Below are 15,466 nucleotides of genomic sequence, written 5' to 3' on the forward strand. Positions count from 1 at the left end.
ACAGCCCTTCTTCTGATGTCCCAGTTGGACAATTAGCTCAATCAGCTAAATCTGCAGGAAAACTTAGGGTATGTGACAATGTGCTCTAAGGTGTTCAGCTGCTAGAGATGTAACTTCAATAGCAGTACCTGCTGCACTGGGTTAAAAAACAACATTCCTGTAACCATCCAGTAACCAATGAGGTGTTCAGAGTGCTCTAAGTTTAATTACCAGTAGGTTAAGTAAAATTTGCTCAAGTTTCCATCCACAAACTTGAAAAGCTGAATTATCCTACTTACAGGCTTTTGATGAGCAACACTTTCGCCCCAGCAAGCACTGAGTCAGTGGTTTAAAACAAAGAGCACTGTACTGGGCAGAAGGAAGAAGCGCTCAGAACAAAATTGGGAAAGCCAGCAATAGCAATAAATCAGCCATGCCTATTAAGTAGGATTTCTGTCTCCCCAGGTTGTTTTGGCAATAGCGCTAACCTTAGTTGCCCTCCTGCAGCAGTAAGTGGCTAATGAGGCAGAATGGTCTATCAATCACTGCTTCAGTCAGAATACTACTGCAGACTGTTGTCCAAATTTAGGGTAGATCCATCCCTCAGTCTAAAAGGGCAAGATGCTCTGGGACTTTACCTGCCATTGTAGATGAGGCACTCAGGAGGACTGCTTTCAGAATTCAGCCCAGACATCTCAGTTGGCCTCAGTCCACCAAGTTTCTTTCAAATCTGTGCTGAACTTCCAGATGGAAGTGGGGAATATTCATGACCCTGAAGGGTCATACCATCAGACAGAGACACCAGACTGCTTTTGTCGTCCTATTTATACAAGCAGAGCAAATCCAGGTTGTGGATTTGATTAGAGGATCCCTGATGCTGTGCTTATAAATACCCCTACTCTCTACAACCTTGAGCTGTATCGTAGCTTTGGAGCAAGCTTCCCATATAATATCCGGAAGATGTGAGTACCTCAAAATGGGTTGCTCAGCAGCCAGCATGCTGAGTGAGAAGCTGCCTAATCAACAGGGTATGCTAAAAACAGGAGTGCCTCGTAAATCCTGCTCCTCCTCTGAACTGTCTTCAGCACCTTCTTCAAGGTGATGTTTGTGTCCTCTGCTGAAGGCAGGCATGCAAGTCCTTTTTTTCAAAAGCTGAACAGCGATGATTCTTCCCTTTCAGAGAAGCACAAATGAATGGAGGCAGCAACATTGTTGAATGCAAAACTCAATGATGGGAGAACTCACTCAATGAAGGTAACCTTAGGCTAGGGTCTGTCATCTCTCCAAAGGAATTCAAAGCTACGTCATGTGAGCTTTCTCTGGTCTGGAGAAGAGATGGGAACGTGGCCACACCAAGCATTTCCATGTGCAAAACACCTGAATGTTTTAAATTTATGAAAATCCCTAAATTACCACTCAGTCCTTAACTTTATTTAAACAAAAAATATCCAACTAGTTTTCTTTTTTCCTTTCGTTTTGTTACTTCCTCATCTTTATTCTGAAGTTGTTTTCTCTAGTATTGCTCATGCATGAGTTGGATACAAGTCTTGTGAATGGGATCCTTGGTAAATGATTCATCTACAGAAATAATTGCAGAACAAGAAATAGTTGTACTAACAGCAGAAAGTAGTGCTTATACTTTATAAACTGCCTTAGTTTACGGTTATCAGTTGTTAAAATAATTTCAGATATGTAGAAGGGCAGCTTTTAAAAAGATGGCTTTCCAAAACACTGTAGGGAATGCATGATTATTAATCTCAAATTAGGATCTTTTATTTTCTTTTCAGTAGAAAAATGTTACAAGTTAGGAATTAATTGTCATGTAATTGATCGATAATTTTCCCTCCTGCTGTGTGCGGAAAGCTACTGAATGATGGTATATCATTCTCAACAGGAGGAAAAAGTATCAGTCATTATGGGACAATTAGTTCCAATTTCCACTATTTTTCTTCCACGTGCTGATAAGATTGCCTTCAATGTGTAAGTACAGTAATTAACCATAAATATAACTTCTTTTAAATTTTTTATTTTTAACTTAAAAACCAACTCTAAATGCAGATGCTTCCTGCACCCCCATGCTTTTCTTTGCTGGACTGGTCACATTCATGAAACAGTAATTTTCACATAGCTGCAATTAACAGAACCTGTCACAGTCAATCAGCTTACGTTCATGGTTTTGCAGCATTGTTCCAGATTTCAGTGCTGATATGATAAGCCTGAAGAAAACCCTGAAAAATCTTTTTATCAACATCACAATTTATGGAAATTGTGTATTTCCCCACAAACCCACCATCTGTTTACAAGAAAATTCTTGGACTCAAACTGTCATTGTTTGCTTTATTGACAGTGAAATCATAATACTTGTGTCCTCGTGGCTTGTTAGTCACCTTATAGCAAGTATAATAGCATATCATTAATGCAAACGTGGGAGGAATATACCTATGATGTATATATACAGAGAGATATATTTGTGTACACGCAGGTACTTTACATGTATCTGACTGATATCTGTGTGATGAACTACTGAGATTTTTTAAAACTAGAATGCATCTACCTGAAGAGTGTGAATCTTTTATTGCACAGAGTTTGCAAAGCTTGATCTACAAAATTCACTCACATGTGAGCATTTTTTCCCTTTAGTACACTTGGGTGACGCATCTGAAAGCTTTAATGCCAAATACCAACTGTTTACATTTTTCTAAATGCCAGCCATGTAATTTTATCTTAGGATCTGAAAAACTAGCTGAGCTGTTTCCTTCTCCTACCTACCACCAAGTAATGCAGCCCAAATTCCATGTGCTTGGCTACAAGGATATAATCCCATGCCTTCATCCGTAACTGTGTAATCTGCAAGAGGTTCTGAAAGATATAATCAACGGGTCTTTGAAATTTAGTTTATAATTGCATTCGTGATGCAGAGGAGGAATACAATCTTATTGTGTTTTCCTTGTTTTCTTAGCTTTTTGGTACTGCAGATGTAACAGGGAAGAAAACACTCGATGGTGACGTTGGAATGTGGTACTCAATAAATTCAGCATATATGACTGAATATACGTAGGGAGCAGATCTTTTTCAGAAAGAAGGTGCCATTTCTATATAGTCACTTTTCAGAGTAGAATCACACTCTGAGGTGCCAATTATTTCACAACCTAAGTCCAAGACTTAACTAATCTGTGAAGCAGCACTGAATTGTGCATCTCAGCTCCCCATATCTGGTTCCTTAGTGCACGTACCATCCTGCTTGTTCCTAATTAATTTTGCTAACCCCATGGCTACTGAGTGCAGAAATTGGGACACATAGGAAATCTCAATAGAAGGAAAATTCAAAAGGGAAATAGTGAATTTAGAGCTATGATCTACAAATACCCAAACAAGAGTATTAATAGCGTTTTTCCGCGTTATTTTGCAATTTCTGTTGTGTTGTTCCTTATGAATTTTACCACGTCATAGTTAATCTCTATAGCACTTTACTAGTTTATAGGCTTTATTAGAGCCATTGATTGGACGGGAGCCAAATATGTGAATATAGATTGATTTTATGCAATGCACACAACAAGGAATTTATTGATATAAAGGGCTTCATTATTTGTAGGATTACTCTAAAATGATTTTAGAACAGCAAGAATTCTCTGTGGACTGCATTAGGATTTCATGCTTAAATGCAGTTGAACACTAATTTTTGTATGAATTCTTTTGTCTTACACTGCTGTATAAAGGAAGTCTGGAAGTAAATACCAAGGGAGTAGAAGTGCAGATTACAGCTTCAGGAAACAAGATGCAAGCGTGAAAGATGACAGAATGATTATGTGGGAGGAAATTACTGTAGTTTCTTTCTTTCCCTTATTCATAACTAGCTATTATCAAGGACCTCAGTCATTTTGAAGCAGCATTTGCAGTAGGAGAGGAAGACAGAGGGGTTAAATTATACATATTCTGATGCTTTGACAGGTTTGGTAACCTCACTGCTGCTGAAACATGACAACAATGTCAACATCCAGAGAGACAGGGCTGTCTCTGGCCCCATTACCTCTAGAAATCAAAAGAAATACATGACTAAGAAATATCCTAGACTTAGGGGAAAACAAGAATTTCAGAACATGGTCAGGGAAACAGGCATTTATATAGTGAAGGGACTCACCACTCTTGACTTGGTGCAATGGTCCTTGCTCTTGATTTTTATGTTTCCCTATAAGCGGCTGTGATTCCTCTGGCTCCCGTGTGCTCTTCTGCATTGCAGGAGTGGAAGTTTGAAGTGCAGTCAAAAAATTATGGCTTTTAGCTGGAAAGAAAATAGTGTTGGCTTCACTGTTGTCATTTAAATTAACAGCGGTCTTATCAACAGCTTAAGGAGTGAGTCTTAAAATATCATTTTGCATAGCTTGGTACTGCAAAATATACAGTGATTAGCTGTTTATAGATTACATATCAGACTGAGGTTCTTTCTGAAAATGCGAGCCAAAGTTTCTGTTGCACAGACTCCGCAGCATAAGATATTTCGGAGCCCTGTATGTTGAACAGTTCCGCTGTATTTAATAATGGGTGACCAGGAAGCTGAAAGAGAAACATGTAGATTGTGCCATGTACTGAGGAATTTGTCTTTCTCCAATGTTCACAGTGTCCATATCCCTCCCAAAATATTCAGATGGTTTGCTGTCCACTGGGCAGGTAGTTTTCTGTGACTTTATATGGTTAGCTTTGAAACATGCTTAGAAATGGAAATGTAAGCTGTAATGATTTCAATTAAATAAAATGTGTTTATCATGACAGAGAACTGTGAACTATTCTATGCTTATTCTATATATATTCTACGTTTATTAGATATACAGTGAATTTAAAAAGTTGAATAGGTTAAGAAGAGTACACAAAGATTTGGTTATTATTGGATATAACTCATACTCAGATAATAGGTTTTCAGTGTGAATATTAGACTGGAGATCTTACAATATTTCATTTTCTCATTACTTTTCAGATGCTTATTATTGTTGCTTCGCCTGACTGTTAGAGAAGAACCTAGCTGAAATTCATATCTATGTACACAAAACTTCTGGATAGCTACGCTGCCAGAAGCACTTGAAATAGGAACTAAATGGATGTCTCGGGAGAGAAGCAAAACATGTTTGAACCTACTTAAAAAAAAAAAATATATTATTTTGGATTTGGCCATCAAGTTAGTTTCTTTCAGTTGTTTTTCTAAAACTATTTGTTCCTATTTTAAGCACATTCTGGAGACTGATACTTGTGTCTAATAGTGGGGAGATTGGTGCCTGGTCCAGGACTGTGCTGTAGATAACTCAGTCTAACTAGCTGTTGGCACCCAAAACTAACAGTTTAGACTAACTGTCAGTAAATATTTCTGTCAAGCTCTCCTCTCTGCTACCTTGGAGTTGCAGCACTTCTGCCTGACTTGGTATGTGACTCCTTTCCTACCCACACACTTGCTTAAACTTGGGCTCAGACGTGCTCCCCTCCCTGTATGTGGGGTCCTCATCCCTACTGGCTCACCATCTCTTGGTCCTCTTCCTAACTACAACACCGTGTTCCTCCATCCTGCTCCAGGACCAGTGATACTCCTATGGCAGGACACACTGGCATAGTCATTTCTAAAACTGAGCAATAAAGTAGCCATGGGTTTTTGGGGATAGATTTAGGTGCTTTATCTTGTTCATTCAGTCAAGCCAGTGAAACTATTGATATGGTATTAGTAGCAAGCATAGGAAAACAGTTTTAAAGAGCTAATGTACAGCTGGGATCTAGAAAGCATCAACTAGTTTGATGTTTCACATGTGGCAGCAGGAGAAATGTCTCTCCTCCACTAAAACAGGCACAGGAGTAATTCTGCGGGGGTTTGCTTGGATATTTCTTGTGCATTGGTAGCAGCACAGACAGGACACCTGAATTCCCCCACCAACGTTCTTCATCAGAACTTTTTTCCCCATGAAATGTTGGGCCTTTCATGTACCTTCTCTAAAGCAGTACTAAATTTGGATTGCATTGTAAGCCTTTGTGGTAGTGGTGAAAAGGCTGTTTTGATATGACATTTTTACCATGACCTTCCTTTCTTCTGAAAATGTAGTTACAGGCCTATCTTTATAAAAAGCCAAGAAAGTCTCTTTTCTGAGCTTGTCTTTTAAAATAAATGTCCATTACTGAAGCTAGAAAGATAGCGTGTTTCATTAATAGGAAGATGTATGAGTAAAAAATATATTATTAACATCCCAGAATACTTAAATCTAAGAAGAGATCGTTTATTGTAGATATCTTTAGACATTCTGGTAATGTTCCCATCTTCTTAATGATGAATTAATTTCATTAAAAACAGTCTAATGGAATAGGGTAAATTTTCAATGTGGTGTCAAACCATTCTCTGGTAACACTGCATACTTACCCTGGACATATCAGCACTGAAAACTCATAGTTTCTTTCTCTTTCAGTGCACAAGAGCCGTAAACAAAAATGACAGGGGAACACAACTGATGTTAACATGCGATTTTTTTTCTTTCTTGGATAAGTTTTGTGGTTATATTCCAAGCTGGATGTAACTGCTGAGGTGAACATGTTTGGGATGCTAAAAAGATAAGCTGTCCAAGAAATACCATTTAATGATATAGATCCCAAGTTACTACTTTACATGCTTATTGAAGTACAGTGACCAGCTCTACTACAGTTACAGAATTAAACATTGAAGAAATGGTGACAATTACTTCTGAAAACTTATACAATTACTCATAGTAACACTATATTTTTATGTTTTTAATAATTTCATTGATTTTAATTTTTAATATGGCAGAAATATTTGAGAGGCAGCAAGGCAAAAGGACACTTTCCAGAAAATTTCTCATTGGGAGGGAATGATTTGGTCAGCATGATTTGGTCTGACCTATTCGCTGTCTCACTCCACCCAGTTTGTATTCAGCAGATAAGAGGTGGAATGAGCAAAACTAAATTGTCTGAAATCCACCATGCAGAAGCAATGTCACCAATTTTATTTCCATGGGATTAAGTATTCACTAAGTCCTTCAGCAGCTGCTATGGTATACCTGCTGTAATTTAACCAAACAGAAACGATACAAATTTGCTTTGTTGCCCTTTGGGACTTCTTTTCTCTTTTTCTTTTTCTTTCTTTTTTTTTTGGTTTGGGCTTTGTTTTCTTTTTTGCAATTCTATCATAAATCTCCCTATGATTTGCCAGAAGATGGTACACTACTCTGAGTTTTCCTCTCATTCCAAATCCTGAAAATTGCCCTTTCATGTGAATCACTGTGAACATCCCACATCTCTCTCATTAATTTTCTCACTATTCAGTTTATTTTTCAAAAACGATTTAAAACAAGTACAATTCTCCCATGGGATTAGTGCCCCTGCACCTTACATTGGGTATGCCTGAATGTTTGCAAAGACAGCCTCTTGCCCCTGGAACACAGTCTTTCAGCTTTTAGATTTCCAGAGGCTACTCTATGCTCCGTAATCAGCCATGTCTTACTTCTCTTCTTTACTCCTCTCTTAAGAGTAATTGCTACTTTACTACTCTCTTAAGAGGTGCATTCCAATGGGACCCTCCCAATCAGGATCCATACCAGCACACTAAGGCAGTCAGCCAATACTTTGTACCTCCATAAGGGAATCTCTTGCTTCTTGTGAATCTGTGGAGTGAATTTGTATATTATTCAGATGCTTCCTTTTCAGAGGAAATTATGTAGAAATTATGTAGAAGTTTGAGTTGGTATTAATTTTTGTCAGAATTTTTCTTGCATAGGGAACAGTAAGGTTCCTCAAGGGTTCAAATTATCATCTCTGGATTTTCAGTCAACACTTGACTACTTCTGTATAGAAACGACAGGCATTACTTTGAAGCATTCCACATATTTGTTCGTTGTTTTGTTTTACATCTGTCTTATAATGATTATATGGTACTAGTATGGATGGGCAGTGATATACCAACGAATCAGCATGCTCAGGGAATACAGTCTATGCTGTGTTTTATAGAAGCATGTAAATGCTTTTATTTATGACTACAAGTGTACTCTTATTTATGACTGCATGTTGCACATGCAACATGTAATCTTTCATACCTAGCACTATAATCATTGTAGTGAACACTGAACTGGAACTCATAATTGAATTCTATGACATTTCATTTTTTAGCCTATAAGAAATTTTTGCTTGCAACTGCCATTTCATAAATGGCAGATAATCTGCTAGTATTTTGTAGATCTTTACCTTCAGGGATGCACTGCAGCATTAAAGTAACCCCTTTTTTTGTAAAAGGCCAATTTAAATCTAATTATACGGTACTCTGCAGTCTCTAATAATACCACAGTGTTTATACCATTATTGTGGAAAGCTGCAGCATTACAATAATAGAAGCCATCAAATGTTATCTCTATAATCAAGTGGGCATGTGCACTTCAGAAAATTCTTTACTGCAGAAAGCTTTTTCTGAGACAAGATTCTTCTTCAGCCCCTTCACACCTATTTAAAATATCAGGACACTGTCATTGGCATGTAAAGGTCGAAGGCTCTGTTGCAAGTCTCAAAGCATTTGTGCATGCCTCATTAGATGTAGTGACCTCTAACTGCACTAGGACTCCACCGAGGATTGTTCCTGGAGATCAGAGGAATACTCTGTTTTGTTATTTTTTCCTTCTTTTAAATAAATGAAAGTGTAACGCTTCAAATTTGTTCTCCTAATATATTCTCAAAATATAGCTCCAAAACTGGAAGCAAATAAATTACATTTGCCTTAATTTTTAATTAGCTGAAAGTCATCACTGCAAATTGTGTCTTCCATTACAAAATAAAATAGTCAACTGCCAGGCCTGAAATAATTAAGCAATATATTATAATTAAGCAATTTAATTTTGATTTAATTATGATATATCGTACAACTTTTCTTCTGATTTAACTGACATTCATTGACAAAATGCTGTAATATAAAACAGCACTAATGTTTACAGCTGATGGCTCTGCATGTTTTGCTTCATAGTATTTGGCATTCATCAGAGCATATGGAAAAAGTCTTCTAGTCTGGAATAGCTGGCACGTTATTTCATACTACACAAATTATGCACTACATGTTTTTCCCGATTGTTATTTTGGGAGGCAAGTGGGGAAATCTTCGCAGACATCAGACTTGAGCCAAAGTTCATGGATATTAACTGGAATCTTTCCATCGACATCGGTCTGCTTTAGATAGTGAACTGCTCCCATGTTGTTACAGGCAAATAGATAAGACTGCATGCTTATGAAATATTTATGGAGCTGTGTCATATACATATTCTGTGTCAACATCAACATGATTTTATATTAGGCTAGAGACTGTGAGGGCAAAGGCAGAAGCGATGGGCAAGCAGGGAATACTGCTTCATTCAGTGCTGCATCAATAACATATCCACCAAATTGCTTCTTCAGAACAAGGCCAACCCCCTGTTCAGTTAAAATCTTTTTCATCAGATGACAATATTGGAGAATGGCTTCTATTCCAGACTACGCTTGTGTGCAAACCCCTCTTTAATGACAAGAATGATGAGGGTGATTTCAAAAGGTTCATTCTGCCCGCAGTCAGATCTGTGCCTGCAGGTCTTCATGACTGCGGGCTCATGGAAGTAAAGTTGAAGGACGAAAAGCCAGTCCTCATCTTGATTTAGTGATTCGAGCACTCTCAGCAACATCCATGAAAACAGTCACATAAAGCAGGAAAGCTCATGATTCATCATATTGCATGCAGTCAGATGCTCTTATGCCCCTTTAATCTTGATGTGTTACCTTTTTTTCCTATGGCAATGTTTAAATTTAGCAGCAAAAGGTCAAAGGCCAAATGTCTTTTGGGGCTGAGAGCAATTGTACACTCAGAGCAATAATGAATGTTTGTTATCCCTCAAACCCGTTCTCCCTCTGGTTTTCTGAAGAAAAACAGAATGATTATTCAGATCAGTGATATTTAGGATGCAGCAGAAAATCAGAACAATGCATTCAAAACCAATATAAACATTTCAGGCAACCTTCTTGTGATATTGAAATTGCTTTGTTCATCGCTTCTCACCTTCACCCCACTGGCTCAAAATTCTTTGCTTTGTAATGTACGCTCAAGTAAAGGTTTTGCAAAATGCCCATTAAACAACATGAAATTAAAAATATGCTGATGTGGGATTATGTTTGTGACAGCCTCTCAGATATTTCAATATGGCTGCATTTAGGTACCCTACAGATGTCGTAGCTTCATGAATACACCAATGAGACATCTGAATAATTTAAGAGAATATTGTCAGTAGCAAATGTCACACGAAATAACTGGAAGGAAAATTGCCTTCAAAAAGTGGAGATAAAAATGGATGCGAATCAATTTCTGCTTAATATACAACTTGCTTAAATAGGAAACAATAGGCTATTACTCTGACAGGAAATCTTGAAGTGTTTTTATTATATCCTTATCACTTCATTTATTTTATATAGAAACTTCGGCTATGATCCGCACTTCTGTAACTCTCATAGAAAAATAATTCTGTAAATACACTGTGAAATTTGCACATAGGGAGCAGTTATTACCCGATTTGCTTATATTTTCAAAATTGAAGAGCAAAACGTAAAGCTACATGAGAGTTTTACAGGAATTTGGGGGTTTCAAATGCAGCAGTTCAAAATGCAACACCATTGGAGAAGAGCTTCTAAGCAGTAAAATTATTCTGGCTGAAATTAACCCTGCATAAGACTTTTCTCTCTTGTCTAATAAATATTTTATGAAGAACATAAAGCAATATGCTGGTGGAGTCATATTTACCCAGTAAGCATGAGCACCAGCTGATATTCTGCCTATTTAGTCTTTTATTGATGAGAGATCCATTTCAATGATTTAAACATTAACTTTTGGGTTTTTTTGTTGTGTTTTTTCTATTTCAACAGCTTACCCAGGGGTTAAAATGGTGAGTGAAAGTCATCATGAGGCCCTGGCAGCACCGCCAGCTACCACAGTAGCGGCAGCCCCTCCAAGTAATGTCACTGAGCCAGCCAGTCCCGGAGGAGGGGGAGGAAAAGAAGATGCATTTTCTAAGTTGAAAGAGAAGTTCATGAATGAATTGAACAAAATTCCATGTAAGTAAAACTTGATTGATTAAAGAGCTTCTGTTGGTAGATTAAACTTGACATTTTCTTATTTGTCATTTATTTAGACAGAGTACTAAATGTTTTCTAGTCAAAACTAGAAAAACCAGAAGATAAACGTGGTTTAGTAAGCTCCTCAAAATTAATTGGAGTAGAAAAAATAGGGTCGAACTCATATGCAATTTGAGTCTATTCTTAATATGTCAGATTGTCCTGGTAATTTTTGCTGATGAATTATTGCTGAATCATCTAAACTGGAATGGCAGAACTTCACAGTGGCCATGGGAGCAATAAGCAAAGTATTTCCTAACAGTAACACTTAGGGTTTCATGTTCATGAAAAATGTGTGTGGGCATGTTACCTTAAAGCAAAATTTGGCCAGAACTCATAAATGTTGAGAAAATATGGAAACTGTGTATCTTTGGGGATTAGAAAATGTAGAAAAAGAGGGGAAATTGCTTTTTAACAAGGAAATAGGTCTAGTACATCAGTAATGCGTGAAGATAGCCATGCTTTTCCCACTCAGTAATTCTGTTAGATCAGCCATTGAATGTTGTTTGCATGAGTTCCTGTACCTATGCAGAATACTTTAAAAGTACCAATGTATATTTCTGTGAAGTCAATAGGGTTAAAGTCAGCAGGGTTCTTTTGGTCTGTGCTAGAAAGTATTGATCCAAAGTTGAGGCCTCAGTTTGTTCATATTTGTAAAAAAATGTAAGCATTAGCCTTTTGCTGTTGTTTATGATAATACTAGGGTTCTTGAACCTGTTTGGTATGTTTTAGTATGTATACACTGGTATTAAATATACAACTAATTCAACATTGTCAATGTTGCTTATATAATAAAGAAAAAATCCTTTTTGTTACTGACAGAACAATTACTTAATGATACAAGCAGGTAATTTGAGCACTTGCAAGACATGAAAGTGAAGGCTGTGTGTGTATGTGTGTTTTAATAGCAGGCATTAGAGAGACATTCAGTCTTTAGTAATTTTTATTTCAGAAGAATAAATAAATGTAAAATATTTTCAGGGAAGTATTTTAACTTAGGTAAGAGTTTTCATTTTTAGAAGGTTATCATCTGTGTAAAGAAATGTGTGACTGATAAAGACAGATAACAAATTAGAATATTAATCGATTTCTTATCTCTGAAATGGATCTTGGCAATCTGGCAGATGCGGTTTTTGCAAAATTGATAGCAAACAGCCTTGCTCTGTCACTCGAAATTCTCACTTGCAAGAATAGAGGTGTTACAGTGGTAAGAAGTCCGTATGTCATTAGTTTGGTAATCTGCACAGTCCAGTGCAGACTATACTGAAATGAAATTGCCTGATGATATCATGGGAAAAACAAAACTACAAGAAGAAAAAAGAAGAGGGAAAAAAAAATATAAGACATTGAGGGAGGAACAGTCAGCATTTGAAACATGTGTCTTTTAATTTTTATCTCACCATGCTATGTAAATGAGGTAGATGACACTTGTATGTAGATATTCGTTCATTTTTTAACTTTGATTTTAACATAGCAAAGGCGTGAATGGTTTCCAATATGAGGAACTCTGTAACTGGTAGGTCTAGGAAAAGGTCTGTAAATAGAGAGGAACTTTGAATGCAATGCTGCGTACTTTTTTAAAACAATGAAAACAAGTGGAAAGTCCAATCTGGAGAATCTTTCCAGATTGAACTGAATAAAATTTTTTTTTCTGTTCATGAAAAAAAAAAAAAAGAACCTACTATTACATTATGAAAGCGCTTACTGAGCAGAGTGTACTAGACCATAAGACAACTCTTATTTATTGTGAAATACATTATAGTATCTATAAAATATGGTACCTTATGCTGATAGTGAGACCAGAACATATTGCCCCTATTTTATAAATCTGGACTCTTATCCAAGATCATGCAGTAATTTTGTGGTGGAGTGAGAAATGAACCTGGGGTAGTCACAAATCCCATGCCAATTGTCTGCTCTCCTTCTAGAGGCTGCAGATGGGGTTGGATCTTCCCAGCATCTCCATCAAATACTGGGACTGTTTAACATGACATTCTGCTATGTGTATTTATTTTTTTTTTTAATTTTGCCATTTCAAGAAGAAAGTTGAATGTTCATTGTACTACGAAGGGGCAAAGGGCTTGGGTGTGGTTTTTTTGAAATATTTCAATATGAAATAGTACCATTGACGTGTTGGAGCATTTTATATCCCAAATAACTTCAGTTTTCCCCATTTTCCCCAATAACAAATCCTACATGAATGAACTGTAATTGACAGGTCTATATGTGTTTCTCACTTACAAACTAACACAAACAGATCATCAAATAAGTTTAAGTAGGCTGTCTCCAAAACATGGGGGCAGGATAGGAGAGGAGACCTCATGTCCCTGTCAGAAGAGTATAGCATTTCCTTACTATTTGTTCAGTTTGTGTCAGTAGGGAGTTGTCAGTGAGGTGTCATTAGCCTATTAAAAAGCTGAGGATTTAATTGTGGTAGAAAAGTTGTCAGAACTTACTTCTTACAGCTGGTTGCAAATTTTTTGAGATTCTGTCTTAAAACATAGCAGAATGTAAATTCATTCCAACCAAATAATTTTTATAGTGCCTTTCTGGGAATTTCTTGCTAAGTGAGAGAGAATAAAGGCAGTGAATGGGCCTCATTGGGACAGCACAGATACTTGGGTCTAAGAACATTTCCAAGACCATGGCCAGGTTTTTCCTCTGGTAGATTCAAACTGAAGACCTGATCCCGAGTCTTACACGTGGCAGAGGAATGCCATAGCCAGCAAGTTGTCTCATCTTCGCAGGTCAGTGACAAGCCTGTTTTCTAGTTCATGTACTTCTCTTTTAAAACTTTCAAAGGTCTCATGTTCATCCCTGCGTCACAGGGAAGGCTTTGAAATCTCAGTAGTTACTGTGAGAGGATCTTTTTTTTTTCAGTGCTCTGTTGTCTATGTGCAAGAGAGAAATAATTAAATGTTTTAGTTGTCTCTGCCTAAGATGTCTGCAGATGGAAAATAAGCCATCATGATTTAATGGATGTATAATAGGATAGAATGTACCCATATTGTGAAAAAGCTCACCTGCAATCAATTTGGTTTGAGTGATAAAAAAGCCAAGCCAAAGTAGGAGCTAATTTTTATGTAGTCTCCTCTTTCTGTTTTTTCATAGAAATTGCATAATATCAAGTCATGCTTATATAAAAAAAAAAAAAAACATTCAAATAGTGGAATACATGATGACAAAAACAAAGGTACAGCAAACTACACCCAGCTGAATAAATACTGTTCGTTCTGTGTGGCTTATAATAAAACAGTCATCTTTTTAAAATAATATGTTTTGTGGAACACATGGAAGTCACAAGTTAAATAGTCTAGACATACTTAACTAACTAAAAATATCAGGATTCCTGTTAAGATTTCACTTTGCAAAACTACAAATAGCGTCTGTGCAATTTAAATTATGCTGATGTTTCCTCCTGTAATACATGCACCAGAGAAGTCTTATTTTGTCAAAAATGGATGAATTTAATAGAATGAGAAAATAGAAGTTCCAAGAAAAAGAGAGGGCCCATTTGTATTAGTATACATTTATTTCAAGAGCAATGATGCAGTATGTAAACCCAGTTAAAATTTTGATAGATACAAGCAGAAATTCTGTTTTTTTCATTGATTTGTATCTCTTTAAGGTAGAACATACTCCACATTTTGTGGCAGGAGAGTGCAGGCTTCCAAAAGAACACAAATCATTCAGAATGGCGGTGTCCTAACATATCTTTCACTCTGGATAAAGAAAGTGGGATCATTTTGTTACAATGAGTCATACAATTAAAGTGCAAGAATCCTGTAAGGTTACTGAGGCATAACTGTGAAGAATTTTTTTCTCCGTTATGTAAATCCCTGCATTTTGGTTGTGACTGGCTGATTTGCATAATCACAGTACAGTTGTTTTTCCATAACTGCACTGTGTATAAAAGTCACTCTATCTTAATTGGATCTTATGCTTTCTATGCCAATTTGTCTTTAATCTGCAGAATTTTTAAGCTGTTTACCAGAAGGAGAAAAAAGGCACCATCTCTGCTTTTACACTTTGCATTTTAAATGTAGTAATTCCAACACCTGAAGAAGGGGGTAAGACAAAGCAGATAAAATGGCACTTGCACTTCTGGAAACAAAATTGCATTAAAAGACTTTATAAGGTATATTGATTCTTTCCTTCCTCCCTCTCACTGCTCTTCCATCTGGGCCTTTGTCTACAGGCTAGGAAAATATCTGCCATACATTTACAGTAAGCGAGTTCTAGCAAGACTATGGGAATGCAAGACAGCAACAGCTTTTAGGCAGAGGCTTTAAATGTCAAGATGCTGATACTAACCATACAAAAGTAAAACTTAACATCAATC

At 36.8% G+C, this 15,466-nt stretch overlaps 1 protein-coding gene across 3 annotated transcripts in view; it reads left to right on the forward strand.

Annotated features, from left to right (window-relative positions):
• The window catches only part of SYT1 (synaptotagmin 1), a 360,726-nt gene that overhangs the window by 217,682 nt on the left and 127,578 nt on the right, over positions 1-15,466 (forward strand). For all 3 annotated transcript variants that reach the window (XM_087766719.1, XM_087766721.1, XM_087766720.1), the window contains one exon: positions 10,876-11,064. In XM_087766719.1, coding sequence (XP_087622845.1) covers positions 10,893-11,064 — 172 coding nt within the window. In that variant the 5' untranslated portion in view covers positions 10,876-10,892. The remainder of the gene's footprint in view (positions 1-10,875; positions 11,065-15,466) is intronic.

This window comes from Nipponia nippon, unplaced genomic scaffold (genome assembly GCF_047370975.1).
Source record: "Nipponia nippon isolate SJK-2023a ecotype South Korea unplaced genomic scaffold, ASM4737097v1 scaffold_3, whole genome shotgun sequence".
Lineage (NCBI taxonomy): Eukaryota > Metazoa > Chordata > Aves > Pelecaniformes > Threskiornithidae > Nipponia > Nipponia nippon.